Genomic DNA, 15,604 nt, shown 5'->3' on the forward strand with positions numbered 1-15,604 from the left:
GTATTTTTAGTAGAGATGGGGTTTCACCATGTAGGCCAGGCCGGTCTCAAACTCCTGACCTCAAGTGATCCACCTTCCAGGGCCTCCCAAAGTGCTCACAGGCTTTAGCCACCGCGCCGGAGCAACATTAACTTTTTGATGATCTGAGGACTGTTATCCTGAAGAGCATCTGGAAGGTTCCACCTTCTGGGGTTGTCTGATTGCTTCCTCACAGGGCCATTTATCTTTTTCCTCTAGCCCCTGTATTTCTTGTCAACTGGTAATTAATACTAGGGACTTGATTTGATTGTAGGGGAGCACCTTTTAAAAAATGATGAAACTGTGAATCACATACATTTACCATTGTAACCATTTTTAAGTGTACAGTTCAGTGGAATTAAGTACATTCACATTGTTGTGCAACCATCACTATCATCCACTTCCAGAACTTTCATCTTGCAAAATGGAGACTGTGTCCCCATGAAACACTAACGCCCATTCCCCCACCTCCAGCCCCTGGCAACCACGATTTTGCTTTCTGTCTCTGTGAATGTGACTATTCCAGGTTCCCCAAAGCAGTGGAATCATACAGTGTTTGTTCTTTTGTGACTGGTCCTGGGTCACGGCTTTTGAAAAGAGGTCCTCCAAGATGATGCCGTGCACTTCAGATTGCATCCTAGCAGGAGCTCACAGGAACCCTGCGGTCCCTGCCTGCCAGCTTCTCCACTCAGCTGTGCTCTGCATCTCTACCCATTCTGTCTCTACCCACACTGTCTCAGCTGTTCAGCCCTCTCACTCTGTCTGGGCCTTTGCATTTGCTGTGCTCCCTGGCAGGCTCCTTCCTATCTTCTTTTTTTTTTTTTTTTTTTGAGATGGAGTCTCGCTCTGCCACCCAGGTGGGAGTACAGTGGTGCGATCTCGGCTCACTGCAATCTCTGCCTGCCTCCGGGGTTCAAGCGATTCTCCTGCCTCAGCCTCCCAAGTATCTGGGATTACAGGTGCATGCCACCATGTATGGCTAATTTTTGTATTTCTGGTAGAGACGAGGTTTCACCATGTTGGTCAGGCTGGTCTTGAACTCCTGACCTCAAGTGATCTGCCTGCCTCAGCCTCCCAAAGTGCTGGGATTACAAGCATGAGCCACCGTGCCTGGCCTACTTTCTATCTTTGAATTTCAGCTGAAATGTCACCCTGTTCTAGAGGCCTTTCCCGACTGCCTATCCCAAAGCTGCTTCTTTGTTTCATTCGCTTCCCGGTGTTCCTCCCAGCCTGACATTACCTTGTTTGCCATGTTTGTCTGTTGTGGAAGACAAACTCCATGAGAGCAGGGGCCCCTGCTCTCCTGTTCAGGCTGCCTTCCCAGGCTCTGGCAGTGCACTTGGCACATAGTAGGTGCTTGTATGAGCTTCCTCTGGCTGCTGTAACAAATGACCATGAACTTGGTGGCTTAAAACATCACAAATTTATTACCCAATAGCCTGGGAGGTCAGAAGTCCTAAATCAGTCTCAGTGGACTAAAATCAAGGTGTGGGGAGGGATAAGTTCTTTCTGGAGGCTCTAGGGGAGAATCTGTTTCCTTGCCTCTTCCAGCTTCTCCAGCCCGCCTGCATCCCTGGGCTCACAGTTCCACGTCACTGGGACCTCTGCTCTGTCATCCATCATCTCTTCTGACTCTGACCCACAGCCTCCCTCTTGAAATAACTCTGTGATTGCCTTGGGCCTGTCTAGATAATCCAATAAATCTCCCTCTTTAGAGATCCTAGGTCAGGTATGGTGGCTCACACCCATAATCCTAGCACTTCAAGAGGCCGAGATAGGAGGATTGCTTGAGGCCAGGAGTTCAAGACCAGCCCTGGCAACATAGTGAGGCCCCCATCTCTACAAGAAATAAAAATGAGCAGGGCGTGGTGGCACACACCTGTAGTCCCAGCTACTTGAGAGGCTGAGGCTGTAGGATCGCTTGAGCCCAGGAGGTCAAGGCTGCAGTGAGCTGTGATTGCACCACTGCACTCCAGCCTGTGTGACAGAGTGAGATCCTGCCTCTAAAACAACGACAACAACAACAAAAATCCTAAACCCTAAACAGTCACATCTGCAAAGTCCTTTTTACCATGTAAGGTAACATATTCATAGGTTTTGGGGATTAGAATGTGGACATTAAGGGGGGGCCATTATTCTGTTTACCACAGCGTTCAATAAATATTTGCTGAATGAAGGAATTGGATGAATGGATGGGTCCCTTTATACATGGAGTCCCAAGTTCTGAGTTCCAGGCCTGGCGTAGCCTCTGTGTGGCTGTGTGAACTGGGCAAGTCCTCTCTCTCTGAACCTCAGTTTCCTCCTTCGTTAGATGTGTTCTTTTTTTTCTTTCTTTTTTTTTTTTTTTTTTTTTTTTTTGAGATGGACTCTCATTCTCTCACCCAGGCTAGAGTGCAGTGGCGCAATCTTGGCTCACTGCAACCTCTGCCTCTCACCGGATTCAAGCGATTCTCCTGCCTCTCAGCCCCCCAAGTAGCTGGGATTACAGGCGCATGCCATCACACCCGACCAATTTTTGTATTTTTGGTAGAGATGGGGTTTCTCCATGTTGGCCAGGCTGGTCTTGAACTCCTGACCTCAGGTGATCCACCTGCCTGGGCCATCCAAAGTGCTGGGATTACAGTCATGAATCACTGCACCCAGCCCATGTGTTCTGAGCACCCAACATGTGCCTGATCCTCAGAGGGCCCTGGGAATGCCAAGAAAAATGAAGGGAGACCCCAGCCTCCTAGAGCTTGGAGTCTGACTTCTAGGGAGGGGCTTGAGAAGGAGAAAACCTGACCAGTCTCCTCAGGGCCACATTCCAGGTCCCCTAGAAGGCTTTGAAGTCCTGAGAGGGTGTGCTTACCAAGGACGTGACATTTCAAACAGCTTTGACGCATAAGTAGGAGTTTATGTGGTAGAGATGTGGAAAGTTGGAAAGTGACATTAAAGGCCAGGGACAGGCCGCAGTCCCTTTTGAGGAAGTGTGAGGAGTGTGGTGTGATCCCTCAGGGGAGGGAGACCAGTGGGGAAAGGCCTGTCCGGAAACGGGGCCTTGAAGGCCACAGACAGGAGCCCGGGACCTGCCTTTAGGTGAATGGGGAGCCACGGCAGGGTTCTGAAGCAGGAGAGAGAGTGTGTAGTTCTGGACCACTCACGCTAGCTGCTGCAGGGTGGGGATGGCATTGAGGGGGCCAGCATCCCAGCCTGAGGTGGAGGTGGCCTGGACTGGGCAGGGACAGTGGGGTTGGAGAGAAGGAGCAGATCTGAGAGAGATTTAGGAAGCAGAATCAATGGGACATGGACATGGTGAGGGACTGAGACAGGAGTGGGGGAGGGAGAGCCCGGCAGCCACTGGGAAGGAAGATCAGGCAGGGCAGAAGTGGGGGAGGGAGAGCCCGGCAGCCACTGGGAAGGAAGATCAGGCAGGACAGAAGTGTGGGTAGATGCTTTCCATAAACTGTTGAGAAATCCACGACCTGGCCCAAATGTGGACTTCACAAGAAGCCCCAGAAGAGGCTGACGATGGGTCAATGGGTCCATAGGCCTCTCCCATTGAAGAGAGATCAGTAATGCCGTCATTAAGGGTACAAGACAGGCCTCAATTCTAGGTGAGGGTTGGTCCACGTTCTCACTTGATTTACAACCAGTGAAGTCAACAGAGCTGTGAAACCATCTCCCCCATTTCCAGATGGGGAAAGAAGTCCCAGAGACACCCAGACATGGCCGAGGCCACACAGTGCGGAGACCCTGGGGAGCACAAGCCTCTAAGAGGGGGATTTTACAAGTCTGTCTGAAACCAGAGGAGAGGACAGGGTTGAGGGGGGGGTCCCCTCTGAGTGGTTCCCCGCCAAAGAGAATTTCTCCACTTTGGAGGAAGTGGGAGGTAGTTCTTCTTTTGAGATGTGAATGTCAAGTGACTCTGGGCACCCCGGTGACTAAGAGGTAAGTGAGGCTTGTGGGTGGAGCCAGCACCTTAAATAGCAGGTCTTCCTATGTCCCTTTGCAGACACCTGGGCTGAGACATACAGGACAGAGCATGGCTCGCCTACAGACCACGCTCCTGGTTGTCCTCGTCCTCCTTGCTGTGGCGCTTCAAGCAACTGAGGCAGGTGAGGCTGGGGAGCAGGAAGACCCCCTACAGAGGCCAGGGCAGACGGTGGGGTGTCTTCCTCATGTCTTGGACAAGCACTGGACCAAGAGCAGAAGACCTCAGTCTGCTGTTGGCTCTTGCGGCCTTCAGCTAATTGCAGTGCTTCTCTGGGCCTCAGTTTACAAGTCTGTTGAATGGGCAGTCTTGAAGACTTGGAGTCTAGGATCTGTCTCAGCTGGGTTGGGGGTTGTGGTGGGCATAGCCTTGGGATCTCCTGCCCCAGAAAACTCAACCATAGGGCCCTAGGGGTGTGGGTGAGGAGCTTCTAAGGGTCAGGTCTGAGTGGGAGAAGGAAGGGCTGGGGCAAGGGGTTCTCCCTTGGAAAGCTGGTGCTGCCCTCCCACCATCCATTTTTTAAAATGTTATTATTATTTTATTTTATTTTTTGAGACACAGTTTCACTCTTGTTGCCCAGGCTGGAGTGCAGTGGGGCAATCTTGGCCCACTGCAACCTCCACCTCCCAGGTTCAAGCGATTCTCCTGCCTCAGTCTCCTGAGTAGCTGGGATTACAGGCATGCACCACCACGCCTGGCTAATTTTTGTATTTTTAGTGGAGACAGGGTTTCACCATGTTGGCCAGGCTGGTCTCAAACTCCTGACCTCAGATGATCCTCCCACCTCGGCCTCCCAAAGTGCTGGGATTACAGGCATGAGCCACTGCGTCTAGCCTAAATTTATTTTTTATTTCATTTTATTTATTTATTTTTTGAGATGGAGTCTCTGTTGCCCAGGCTGGAGTGCAGTGGCACAATCTCGGCTCAGTGCAACCTCCACCTCTGGAGTTAAAGTGATTCTCCTGCCTCAGCCTCCTGAGTAGCTGGGATTACAGGCACCTGCCACCATGCCCGGCTAATTTTTGTATTTTTAGTAAAGATGGGGTTTCACCATGCTGACCGGTCTTGTCTCGAACTCCTGACCTCAAGTGAAACTCCCATCTTGGCCTCCCTAAGTATTAGGATTACAGGCGTGAGCCACTGCTCTGGGCTCACTATCCATTTTTGTCCAGAACCTGTCCTCAGCATGGATTCCTGACTCCTCTTCTCCACCCCACTCTATACTTTTGCTGTGTTGGGTGGAGGAGTGAGCACTGGAGTGGGGTCGGGCAGCTATAAACAAGAATTGCCCCCAGCTGCTGGGCTTTCTGAGCACTTTTCATGCATTAAAGACCCTCTGAAGCTGGTACTGTTATTACCCCTTTGGTCAGAGGAGGAAATTGGGCCTCAGGCTACAGCTGATGCTTAGTTGTTCTGAATCCCTGCTCCTAGAGCTGACTGTCCCAGAGTGTAGACATTGGACCCTAAGTGGCTTCTCAGAAGCTCCAAGGGTAGGGTCTTGGAGGGCTCAGAATCCTCTGGTCACCATCCTTCCACATGAGAACAGAAAAACTGCATCTCTTTCCTGGAGCCTGGAGAGGCCAAGATCAGGGGCTGGGGCCGAGGGTGACCTCTCTGGGCTCCAGCTTGTGAATTCACTGGGGACCCCCCCCCAGGCCCCTACGGCGCCAACATGGAAGACAGCGTCTGCTGCCGTGATTACGTCCGTTACCGTCTGCCCCTGCGCGTGGTGAAACACTTCTACTGGACCTCAGACTCCTGCCCGAGGCCTGGCGTGGTGTGAGTAGGGAGCTGGGGCCACAGGGCCTTGGTGGGCCTGACGGGTACAGCCTGGGATGGCCCAGGTGCTGGTGGGTGGGACACACCCAGGGATGAGAGGGATGTGGCAGGGCTACCGGATGCCTGCCAGGATGGCTTGGCTGGAAGAGATGGCTCAGTTCAGGCTTGGGTGGACTACAAACAAAAATAATGTGATCATTTAGCCAATATCATCAGGCGCTTACTAGGTGCCAGGCAACATGTCAGGTTCTGAGGATGCAGAGCTGAGTGAACAGGGTGCCACCACAGTGTGGGTATGGCAGTAGGTAGTCAGTAGCTGCGGCATCTAGGGTATTTGGGTATAGCAGGTATAGGAGTATACCTAGTGCCACTGAGTCAGCAAAGATGCTCCCAGGTTCTGGGCAAAAATGGATGGTGAACCAGGCGTGGTGGCTCATGCCTGTAATCCCAGCACTTTGGGAGGCTGAGGCAGGCAGATCACTTGAGGTCAGGAGTTCGAGATCAGCCTGATCAACATGGTGAAACCCCATCTCTACTAAAAATACAAAATTAGCTGAGTGTGATGGTGCGTGCCTGTGGTCCCAGCTACTTGGGAGGCTGAGGCAGGAGAATCATTTGAACCTGGAAGGTGGAGGTTGCAGTGAGCCGAGATCGCTCCACCTCACTCCAGCCTGGGCAACAGAGGGAGACTCTGCCTCAAAAAAAAAAAAAAAAAAAAAAATGCGCACACCAGAAGTGTCTTGGATCCTCTCCAGGCTCCCAGAAGTCCGAGGCAGCCCATTTTGACCAGAATAACATTAAGAGCTAAAATTTCCAAGGTGCCTCCCGAGTGCCAGGCACTGTTCTGATCATTACCTGTGTTAACTGGTTTAATTCTCACAACAATCCTACGAGGAAGTTCAACGATTCCCATGGTAGAGATGGAGAAACAGGCTTAGCAAGGGACAGTGACCCGCTCAAGGCTGCCCAGGCTGGAGCCAGAACTCACTCCTGGTTCCTCGTTCAGGGCTTTCTCCTGAGTTTCTTGTTCTCCTTTGCTTCTTTCTCTGGCTTCTTTGCCTCCTTTTCCCTGGCCTGGGGCCTGCACCTGCACCTGGCTGGGTGACAAGTCCTGCCCTCTCTGCGGTAGCCTCTCTGGCTGCTTCTCCAACTGCTCAGCGCCTGCTGCCTACCAAATCTCACACCTGAGGAGGCTGGGTTTGGGGACTCATGACCCACTTTGGGCCTCTATTATCTTCTCATCTTCCTCCTCCTTATTGCTGACACCATCTCTTAGAGGGATCTGCAGGTGAATAATAAAAAAGGCTGAAGCAGGAAGCCCTCCCAGAGTTCTTGTCTCTTTAACTCTGAGCCTGTTTCCCCAACAGTATAATGAAGTAATAACCTAAACTTATTTGACTTATTTGTATTTGTCAAACACATAGAGAGTGCTTGCTAAGTGCTAGGCTCTGCTGTAAGCACTTTATAAATATGAACTCATTTAATCCTTGAAACAATCCTATGCAGTAGGTGCCATTGTGACCCCCTTTTCGCAGGTGAGGAAATGAGCACAAAAGGGTTAGGGGGCCTCTTGAGCATTACAGGGCACAGTAATAGTAAGAGGAAGGTGAAGAGCTCAATGTCTGGCACATAATAGATGCTCAATTGCTGGGCATGGTAGTGCTTCTCAGTTACTTGGGAGGCTGAGGCAGGAGGATTTCCTGAGCCCTGGATTTTGAGGCCAGCCTGGAAACTTACTGAGACTCTGTCTTTATTTTATTTCATTTTTTTTTTCTAATTAAAAAGGCTGAGTGCAGTGGCTTACACCTGTAATCTCAGGACTTTGGGAGGCTGAGTTGGGAGGATCACTTGAGGCCAGGAGTTCCAGACAAGCCTCAATAGAGTGAGACCCTGTCTCTAAAATCAATCAATCAATCAATCAATCAATCAAATCATATGTGGTCACTGGATTTTGAGCCAGAAGGGACCCTAGAAAGAATGTGTCTGGAGGCTCAGAGTAGTTAAGTGATATTATAAGACTCTTGGGGATTCTGGCTTGGCGCAGTGGCTCACTCCTGTAATCCTAGCCGAGACAGGCAGGATCACTTGAGGTCAGGAGTTCAAGAGCAGCCTGGCCAACATGGTGAAAACCCATCTCTACTAAAAATACAAAAATTAGCTGGGTGTTGTGGCGGGCACCTGTAATCCCAGCTACTCGGGAGCCTGAGGCAGGAGAATCGCCTGAACCCGGGAGTTGGAGGTTGCAGTGAGCCAAGATCGTACCACTACACTCCAGCCTGGGTGACAGAGACTCCATCTCAAAAAATAAAAACAAAACAAAACAAAAACAAAAACAAAACCCAACTCTTGGGGATTCTATTTCATGGCCCGATCTGGAACTCAAGGCTGGGATTAAAGAGCTGAGGGTCCTGGAAGTCCTTGCTGCCTCTTCCTCTTTTTTTTTTCTTGACACAGGGTCTCATTCTGTTGCCTAGGCTGGAGTACAGTGGAGCAGAGATCTGGGCTCACTGCAGCCTTGACCTCCTGAGTCCAAGCAATCCTCCCACCTCAGCCTCCCAAGTAGCTGAGATCACAGGCGGATGTCACCATGCCTGGCTGACTTGTACGTTTTTGTAGAGACAGGGTTTTGCCATGTTGCCCAGGATGGCCTCAAACCCCTAGACTCAAACAATCCTCCTGCCTCGGCCTCCCAAAGTGCTGGGATTACAGGCGTGAGCTCCTGGCCTCCTCTTCCTCTTGAGAAATATTCTTTTCACACCACAGGTGGCTTGTAAATTTTGAACCACTCTATTTAGCAGATAATGTCATATGTAGTAGGTGACTCATAAATGCTGAGCCCCGCATAAAGTAGGTGGCTCATAAATGCTAAGCTCCCGAGGGTGTGGCATCCTTGCTGCGTGCTAATGTTGCTGCATTGTCTCTGGGGTCTCCTCCTTCCAGGTTGCTAACCTTCAGGGATAAGGAGATCTGTGCCGATCCCAGAGTGCCCTGGGTGAAGATGATTCTCAATAAGCTGAGCCAATGAAGAGCCTACTCTGATGACCGTGGCCTTGGCTCCTCCAGGAAGGCTCAGGAGCCCTACCTCCCTGCCATTATAGCTGCTCCCCACCGGAAGCCTGTGCCAACTCTCTGCATTCCCTGATCTCCATCCCTGTGGCTGTCACCCTTGGTCACCTCCGTGCTGTCACTGCCATCTCCCCCCTGACCCCTCTAACCCATCCTCTGCCTCCCTCCCTACAGCCAGAGGGTCCTGTTCCCATCAGCGATTCCCCTGCTTAAACCCTTCCATGACTCCCCACTGCCCTAAGCTGAGGTCAGGCTCCCAAGCCTAGCATGTGGCCCTCTGGATCTGGGTTCCATCTCTGTCTCCAGCCTGCCCACTTCCCTTCATGCATGTTGGGTTCTAGCTCCCTGTTCTCCAAACCCATACTACACATCCCACTTCTGGGTCTTTGCTTGGGATGTTGCTGACACCCAGAAAGTCCCACCACCTGCACATGTGTAGCCCCACCAGCCCTCCAAGGCATTGCTCACCCAAGCAGCTGGTAATTCCATTTCATGTATTAGATGTCCCCTGGCCCTCTGTCCCCTCTTAATAACCCTAGTCACAGTCTCCGCAGATTCTTGGGATTTGGGGGTTATCCCCCCCACCTCTCCACTAGTTGGACCAAGGTTTCTAGCTAAGTTACTCTAGTCTCCAAGCCTCTAGCATAGAGCACTGCAGACAGGCCCCGGCTCAGAATCAGAGCCCAGAAAGTGGCTGCAGACAAAATCAATAAAACTAATGTCCCTCCCCTCTCCCTGCCAAAAGGCAGTTACATATCAATACAGAGACTCAAGGTCACTAGAAATGGGCCAGCTCGGTCAATGTGAAGCCCCAAATTTGCCCAGATTCACCTTTCTTCCCCCACTCCTCTTTTTTTTTTTTTTTTTTTTTTTGAGATGGAGTTTCGCTCTTGTCACCCACGCTGGAGTGCAATGGTGTGGTCTTGGCTCATTGAAGCCTCTGCCTCCTGGGTTCAAGCGATTCTCTTGCCTCAGCCTCCCGAGTAGCTGGGATTACAGGTTCCCGCTACCACGCCCAGCTAATTTTTGTATTTTTAGTAGAGACGAGGCTTCACCATGTTGGCCAGGCTGGTCTCGAACTCCTGTCCTCAGGTAATCCGCCCACCTCAGCCTCCCAAAGTGCTGGGATTACAGGCGTGAGCCACAACGCCTGGCCTCTTCCCTCTCCCCACCCCCCCCCTTTTTTTTTTTTATGACAGGGTCTCACTCTGTCGCCCAGGCTGGAGTGCAGTGGCGTGATCTCGGCTCACTACAACCTCGACCTCCTGGGTTCTAGCGATTCTCCCACCCCAGCCTCCCAAGTAGCTAGGATTACAGGTGTGTGCCACTACGGCTGGCTAATTTTTGCATTTTTAGTAGAGACAGGTTTCACCATATTGGCCAGGCTGGTCTTGAACTCCTGACCTCAAGTGATCCACCTTCCTTGTGCTCCCAAAGTGCTGAGATTACAGGCGTGAGCTATCACACCCAGCTTCCCCCTTTTTTTCCTAATAGGAGACTCCTGTACCTTTCTTCTCCGTTTTACCCATGTGTCGTGTCTGTTTACATTTCCTTCTCCCCTCAGGCTTTTTTTGGGTGGTCCTCCAACCTCCAATACCCAGGCCTGGCCTCTTCAGAGTACCCCCCATTCCACTTTCCCTGCCTCCTTCCTTAAATAGCTGACAATCAAATTCATGCTATGGTGTGAATGACTACCCTTGACTTGGTATTATAAGCTGGAGTTATATATGTATTTGAAAACAGAGTAAATACTTAAGAGGCCAAAAGGATGAATGGAAGAATTTTAGGAACTGTGAGAGGGGGACAAGGTGGAGCTTTCCTGGCCCTGGGAGGAAGCTGGCTGTGGTAGCGTAGCTCTCTCTCTGTCTGTGGCAGGAGGCAAAGAGTAGGGTGTAACTGAGTGAAGGAATCCTGGGTAGAGACCATTCTCAGGTGGTCGGGCCAAGCTAAAGACTGGGATTTGGGTCTATCTATGCCTTTCTGGCTGATTTTTGTAGAGATGGGGTTTTGCCATGTTACCCAGGCTGGTCTCAAACTCCTGGGCTCAAGCGATCCTCCTGGCTTAGCCTCCCAAAGTGCTGGGATTACAGGCGTGAGTCACTGCGCCTGGCTTCCTCTTCCTCTTGAGAAATATTCTTTTCATACAGCAGGTATGGGACAGCAGTGTCCCAGGTAAAGGACATAAATGTTACAAATGTCTGGTCCTTTCTGAGGGAGGCTGGTGCCGCTCTGCAGGGTATTTGAACCTGTGGAATTGGAGGAGGCCATTTCACTCCCTGAACCCAGCCTGACAAATCACAGTGAGAATGTTCACCTTATAGGCTTGCTGTGGGGCTCAGGTTGAAAGTGTGGGGAGTGACACTGCCTAGGCATCCAGCTCAGTGTCATCCAGGGCCTGTGTCCCTCCCGAACCCAGGGTCAATCTGCCTGCCACAGGCACTAGAAGGACGAATCTGCCTACTGCCCATGAACGGGGCCCTCAAGTGTCCTGGGATCTCCTTCTCCCTCCTGTCCTGTCCTTGCCCCTCAGGACTGCTGGAAAATAAATCCTTTAAAATAGTGTCTGCTTTGGTTTCCTGGCATTTGCTGTCCCTGTGAGATGGGGCAGGGGGCACCATGATCCCCTCTATCCCAGTGGGGAAGGCTTCCCATTGAAATAGGTGGTGACTTGCCCAAGGTCACCCTGTGAGTGGTGGGAGTCAGGGCTGGACACAAGGGCCTGGGAGGTGGCTGCACAGGTGCTGATGGAGAAGCCCAGACATTTGTCCCAGAATTCCCAGCCCACCTTGGGACCAGCTGTCAGGAGGATTTGATGAAACCATTAAAGCAGTCCCCACATCTCGAGCTTTCAGCAGCATAATCACTCAGCCACTCAGCCTTCACCTTCCCCCTGCACGGGCAGACACTGGAGAAAGGGAGGGAGTATTAGTCAGGAAAGGCTACCTCCTGCAACAAACACCTCCAAATCTCAGTGGCTCAACTCAGCAGAAGCTATTTCTTCTCACACGAAGTCTAATCAAGCATTCTCAGCCTTAGGCAACCTTCCACGTGGTCATTTCAGGGACCAAGGCCCCTTCCTTCTGGTACAGCCAGCGTTGTCACAGGCAGAGGAAATGCTAAGCACACGTGGGCAATCCTCCTTACCGGCCAGAAAAGATAAGCTGGGAGAGCTGGGTGGGACTGGGTCCCAGGGGCCCTGGAGGTGGCGGCAGGGGTGGCCCCCGGTCATGCCCATCCCTTCTCCCATCCTGGTCCTGCAGGAGTACCCCGATCTCCCCATCCTCCTCTCCAGAGCTGTTTCTGTGCTACTTCCAGGGCTAGGGAGTCCCTCATGTCCCTCAAGAACAGCACAGGCTCCCTGCTCTCTGGGGCACAGGGTCCTGGCCACCTGAGGGCTTGTGGAAGGTGGGGACAAGGACACCCCCATTCTCACCACCCCCACCCCACAGCAGAGGAAATTTTTGCTGTCCAGTGCTACCCATTTTTTTTTCTCATCATTACTCTAGTTATCCCCCAGTCCAAGACCTTCCCAGCTCTCTCTGGCCTGTGAACAGCATCCTCATTCTTCACTCCCGCTTCACAATTCTCTGCAGTTGGGCCCCACAGCCTCCATTGGAGCCAATGGCATCCAGCCATTCCTCACCCCTGAATACGTACTGTGCCTTCCACCTTGGTGAGGCTTTCGCCTCTGCCTGGAATGGTCTGTCAAAATCCTGCCTAGGTGCATGCGGCAGGGTGCCAGCCCAGCATGCCACAGCTGACTTGCAAATCACAAGGGGACTAATTCTTCTACAATAAAGATTTCTAGCAATCACCCATCGATCCATCAATCCCATCCATCCAAGGAAAAGTGGAGCAACTGGTCCATGTGAAGTGTACAGTATTACTCATAATAGATTCTTGCCAAGAGTATGTAGCCTGGGTCTAATCAAGCCTTTAGATCTAACTTTCGGTTTACAGGAAATAAATAGGATAGAGCAACAAATTAGATAACATCACAAGGAAATAACTAAATAACTAAATTAAGAATGAGAACACCGTATAAGACAATGGACTTGACCTTGCTCTTTTTTTTTTTTTTTTGAGGCAGAGTCTCACTCTGCCGCCCAGGCTGGATTGCAGTGGCGTGATCTCAGCTCACTGCAACCTCCACCTCCAGGGTTCAAGCAATTCCCTAGCCTCAGCCTCCCAAGTAGCTGGGATTATAGGCGCATGCCACCATGCCCACCTAATTTTTGTATTTTTAGTAGAGACGGGGTTTCACCATGTTGGCCAGGCTGGTCTCAAACTCCTGACCTCAAGTAATCTGCCTGCCTTGGCCTCCCAAAGTGCTGGGATTACAGGCATGAGCCACCACACCCGGCCGACTTGACTCTTAAGAAAGTTGAAGTCATTAAAAAATGTGCAAGTGGTCTATGTAGACTCAAAAATACCCATATGCAGTGCATGAACCTAGATCGGATCCTCGTTCAAAAGATAAAAGCAAGGAGGGAATAAAGGAAAGAAAGAAGGAAGAGAGGGAGGCGCCAGGTGTGGTACCTCACGCCTATAATTCCAGCACTTTGGGAGGCCAAGGTGGGCAGATCGCTGGAGCCCAGGAGTTTGAGACCAGCCTGGGCAACATGGGAAAACCCCATCTCTACAAAAAAAAAAGTACAGTAATTAGCCAGGCATGGTGGCGTGAGCCTGTGGTCCCAGCTCCTCGGGAGGTTGAGCTGGGAGGATCGCTTGTGCCTGGGAAGTCGAGGCTGCAGTGAGCTGAGATTACACCATTGCACTCCTGCCTGGGTGACAGAGAGGGACCCTGTCTCGAAAAGATAAATAAATGGCCGGGCGCGGTGGCTCATGCCTGTAATCCCAGCACTTTGGGATGCCAAGGCGGGTGGATCACAAGGTCAGGAGATAGAGACCATCCTGGCTAACACAGTGAAACCCCGTCTCTACTAAAAAAAAAAAAATACAAAAAAGAAAAAAATTAGCTGGGTGTGGCGGCGTGCACCTGTAGTCCCAGCTATATTTGGGAGGCTGAGGCAGGAGAATGGCATGAACCCAGGAGGCGGAGCTTGCAGTAAGCCGGGACGGCGCCACTGCACTCCAGCCTGGGTGACAGAGCGAGATTCCGTCTCAAAAAATAAAATAAAATAAAATAAAAATAAATGAATAAAATGAAAAAGAAAGGGAGTGAGGGAGAGAAGAAAGGAGGCAGGAAGAAGGAAAGAGGGAGAGAGGAGAAACCACAAAATACATTTTGGGGACAATTGGAGAAATTTGGGTATGAACTGGGTGTTAGATGACATACAGGAATTATTGTTAATTTTGTTAGATGGGATAATGATATTACATTTATGTAAGACAATAGCTTTATTCTAAGGAGATGCATGCTGGAATATTTAGGGGCAAAGTGTCAAGCATCTATAATTTACTTTGTAATGGTTTGGCTAAAAAATAAAAATAAAAAAGATAAAACAAATATTAAAAAATGCTAATCATTGGTGGTAGAGGTTTTGTTTGTTTGTTTGTTTGTTTGTTTGAGGCAGACTTTCTCTCTTGTTGCCCAGGCTGGAGTGCAGTGGTGCAATCTCGGCTCACCGCAACCTCTGCCTCCCGAGTTCAAGCAATTCTCTCCCAGCCTCCCAAGTAGCTGAGATTACAGGCACCCGCCACCACACTCGGCTAATTTTTTGTATTTTTAGTAGAGACGGGGTTTCACCATGTTGGCCAGGCTGGTCTCCAACTCCTGAGCTCTGGTGATCCACCCACCTCGGCCTCCCAAAGTGCTGGGATTATAGGCGTGAGCCACTGCGCCCAGCCATTGGTGGAGATTTGAAAGTCTTTGTACGATTCTTTCTTTTGTATTGTTGAATATTTTCCAAAACAGAAATTTTAAAGAGACAAAACAAAATTCTGCCCATCTTCAGATGGAAAGATCATCTCTCTCACCCACCTTTCTTGTTTCCCCAACAAGCATGCAGTTCTCCCTTCCTGCCCAAGCCCACAGCCTCTAGCCCTCTGGTAGGGCTGGCAACTTCTCTCTCCTACTGAGCTACATACAGCTCCTGGGGGCAAGGACTTCAGCTCACTTGCCTTTGTGTCCCCCATCCCACCACATTGCCCGGCACACACCGGGCTCAATAACAGATACTAATGCCTCCTGCGTGCCAGGCACTGTGAAAGTCCTTAGTTTTATTCACTGTCGTGGTGGCTTGATGAGGTGGCTGTTTGCATCCCATTTTACATATAGGGAAGCTGAAATGCAGAGAGAGCTTAAGTCACTTGCCCAAGGGAACACCCCTTATCCGTGGTGGAGTCCTGCTGATGTATTTATTTATTTTTTTTCAGACAGGGTCCCACTCTGTGCCCAAGCTGGAGTGCAGTGGCATGATCATGGCTCAGTGCAGCCTCAACCTCCCCGGGCTCACTTGATCCTTCCACTTTAGCCTCCTGAGCAGCTGGGACTGCAGGCACAGGCCACCACACTAATTTTCGTATATTTTTTGTAGGGAGGGGGTTTCACCATGTTTGTAGAGAGGGGGTTTTGCCAGGCTGGTCTCAGATTCCTGGGAATCTGCCTTGGCCTCCTGCCTCGGCCTCCCAAAGTGCTGGGATTACAGGTGTGAGCCACCACATCCGGCCTGGAGTCCTGTTTCGCCTTGGGTCTGGCTAGCCTGAAAGCCTGGTTATTGTGTCCAAATTAAATCTAAATTCAGTTCTTAACATCCTAATGAGATAGATGGGGGTGATCATTCCCATTTTATGGGAGTAGAAGCTGGA

The 15,604-nt window shown here is 50.7% G+C and overlaps 1 protein-coding gene across 1 annotated transcript; it reads left to right on the top strand.

The window, feature by feature from the left end:
- The first annotated feature begins 3,978 nt into the window (after positions 1–3,978).
- On the top strand, positions 3,979–11,426 carry CCL22 (C-C motif chemokine ligand 22). Its single transcript, XM_004057702.5, has 3 exons — positions 3,979–4,112; positions 5,644–5,767; positions 8,708–11,426. The coding sequence occupies exons 1-3, from the start codon at positions 4,040–4,042 to the stop codon at positions 8,790–8,792; spliced, it is 282 nt and encodes a 93-aa protein (XP_004057750.1). The 5' UTR covers positions 3,979–4,039; the 3' UTR covers positions 8,793–11,426.
- The last annotated feature ends 4,178 nt before the right edge of the window (positions 11,427–15,604 follow it).

The sequence above is a fragment of the Gorilla gorilla genome, chromosome 18 (genome assembly GCF_029281585.2).
Source record: "Gorilla gorilla gorilla isolate KB3781 chromosome 18, NHGRI_mGorGor1-v2.1_pri, whole genome shotgun sequence".
Lineage (NCBI taxonomy): Eukaryota > Metazoa > Chordata > Mammalia > Primates > Hominidae > Gorilla > Gorilla gorilla.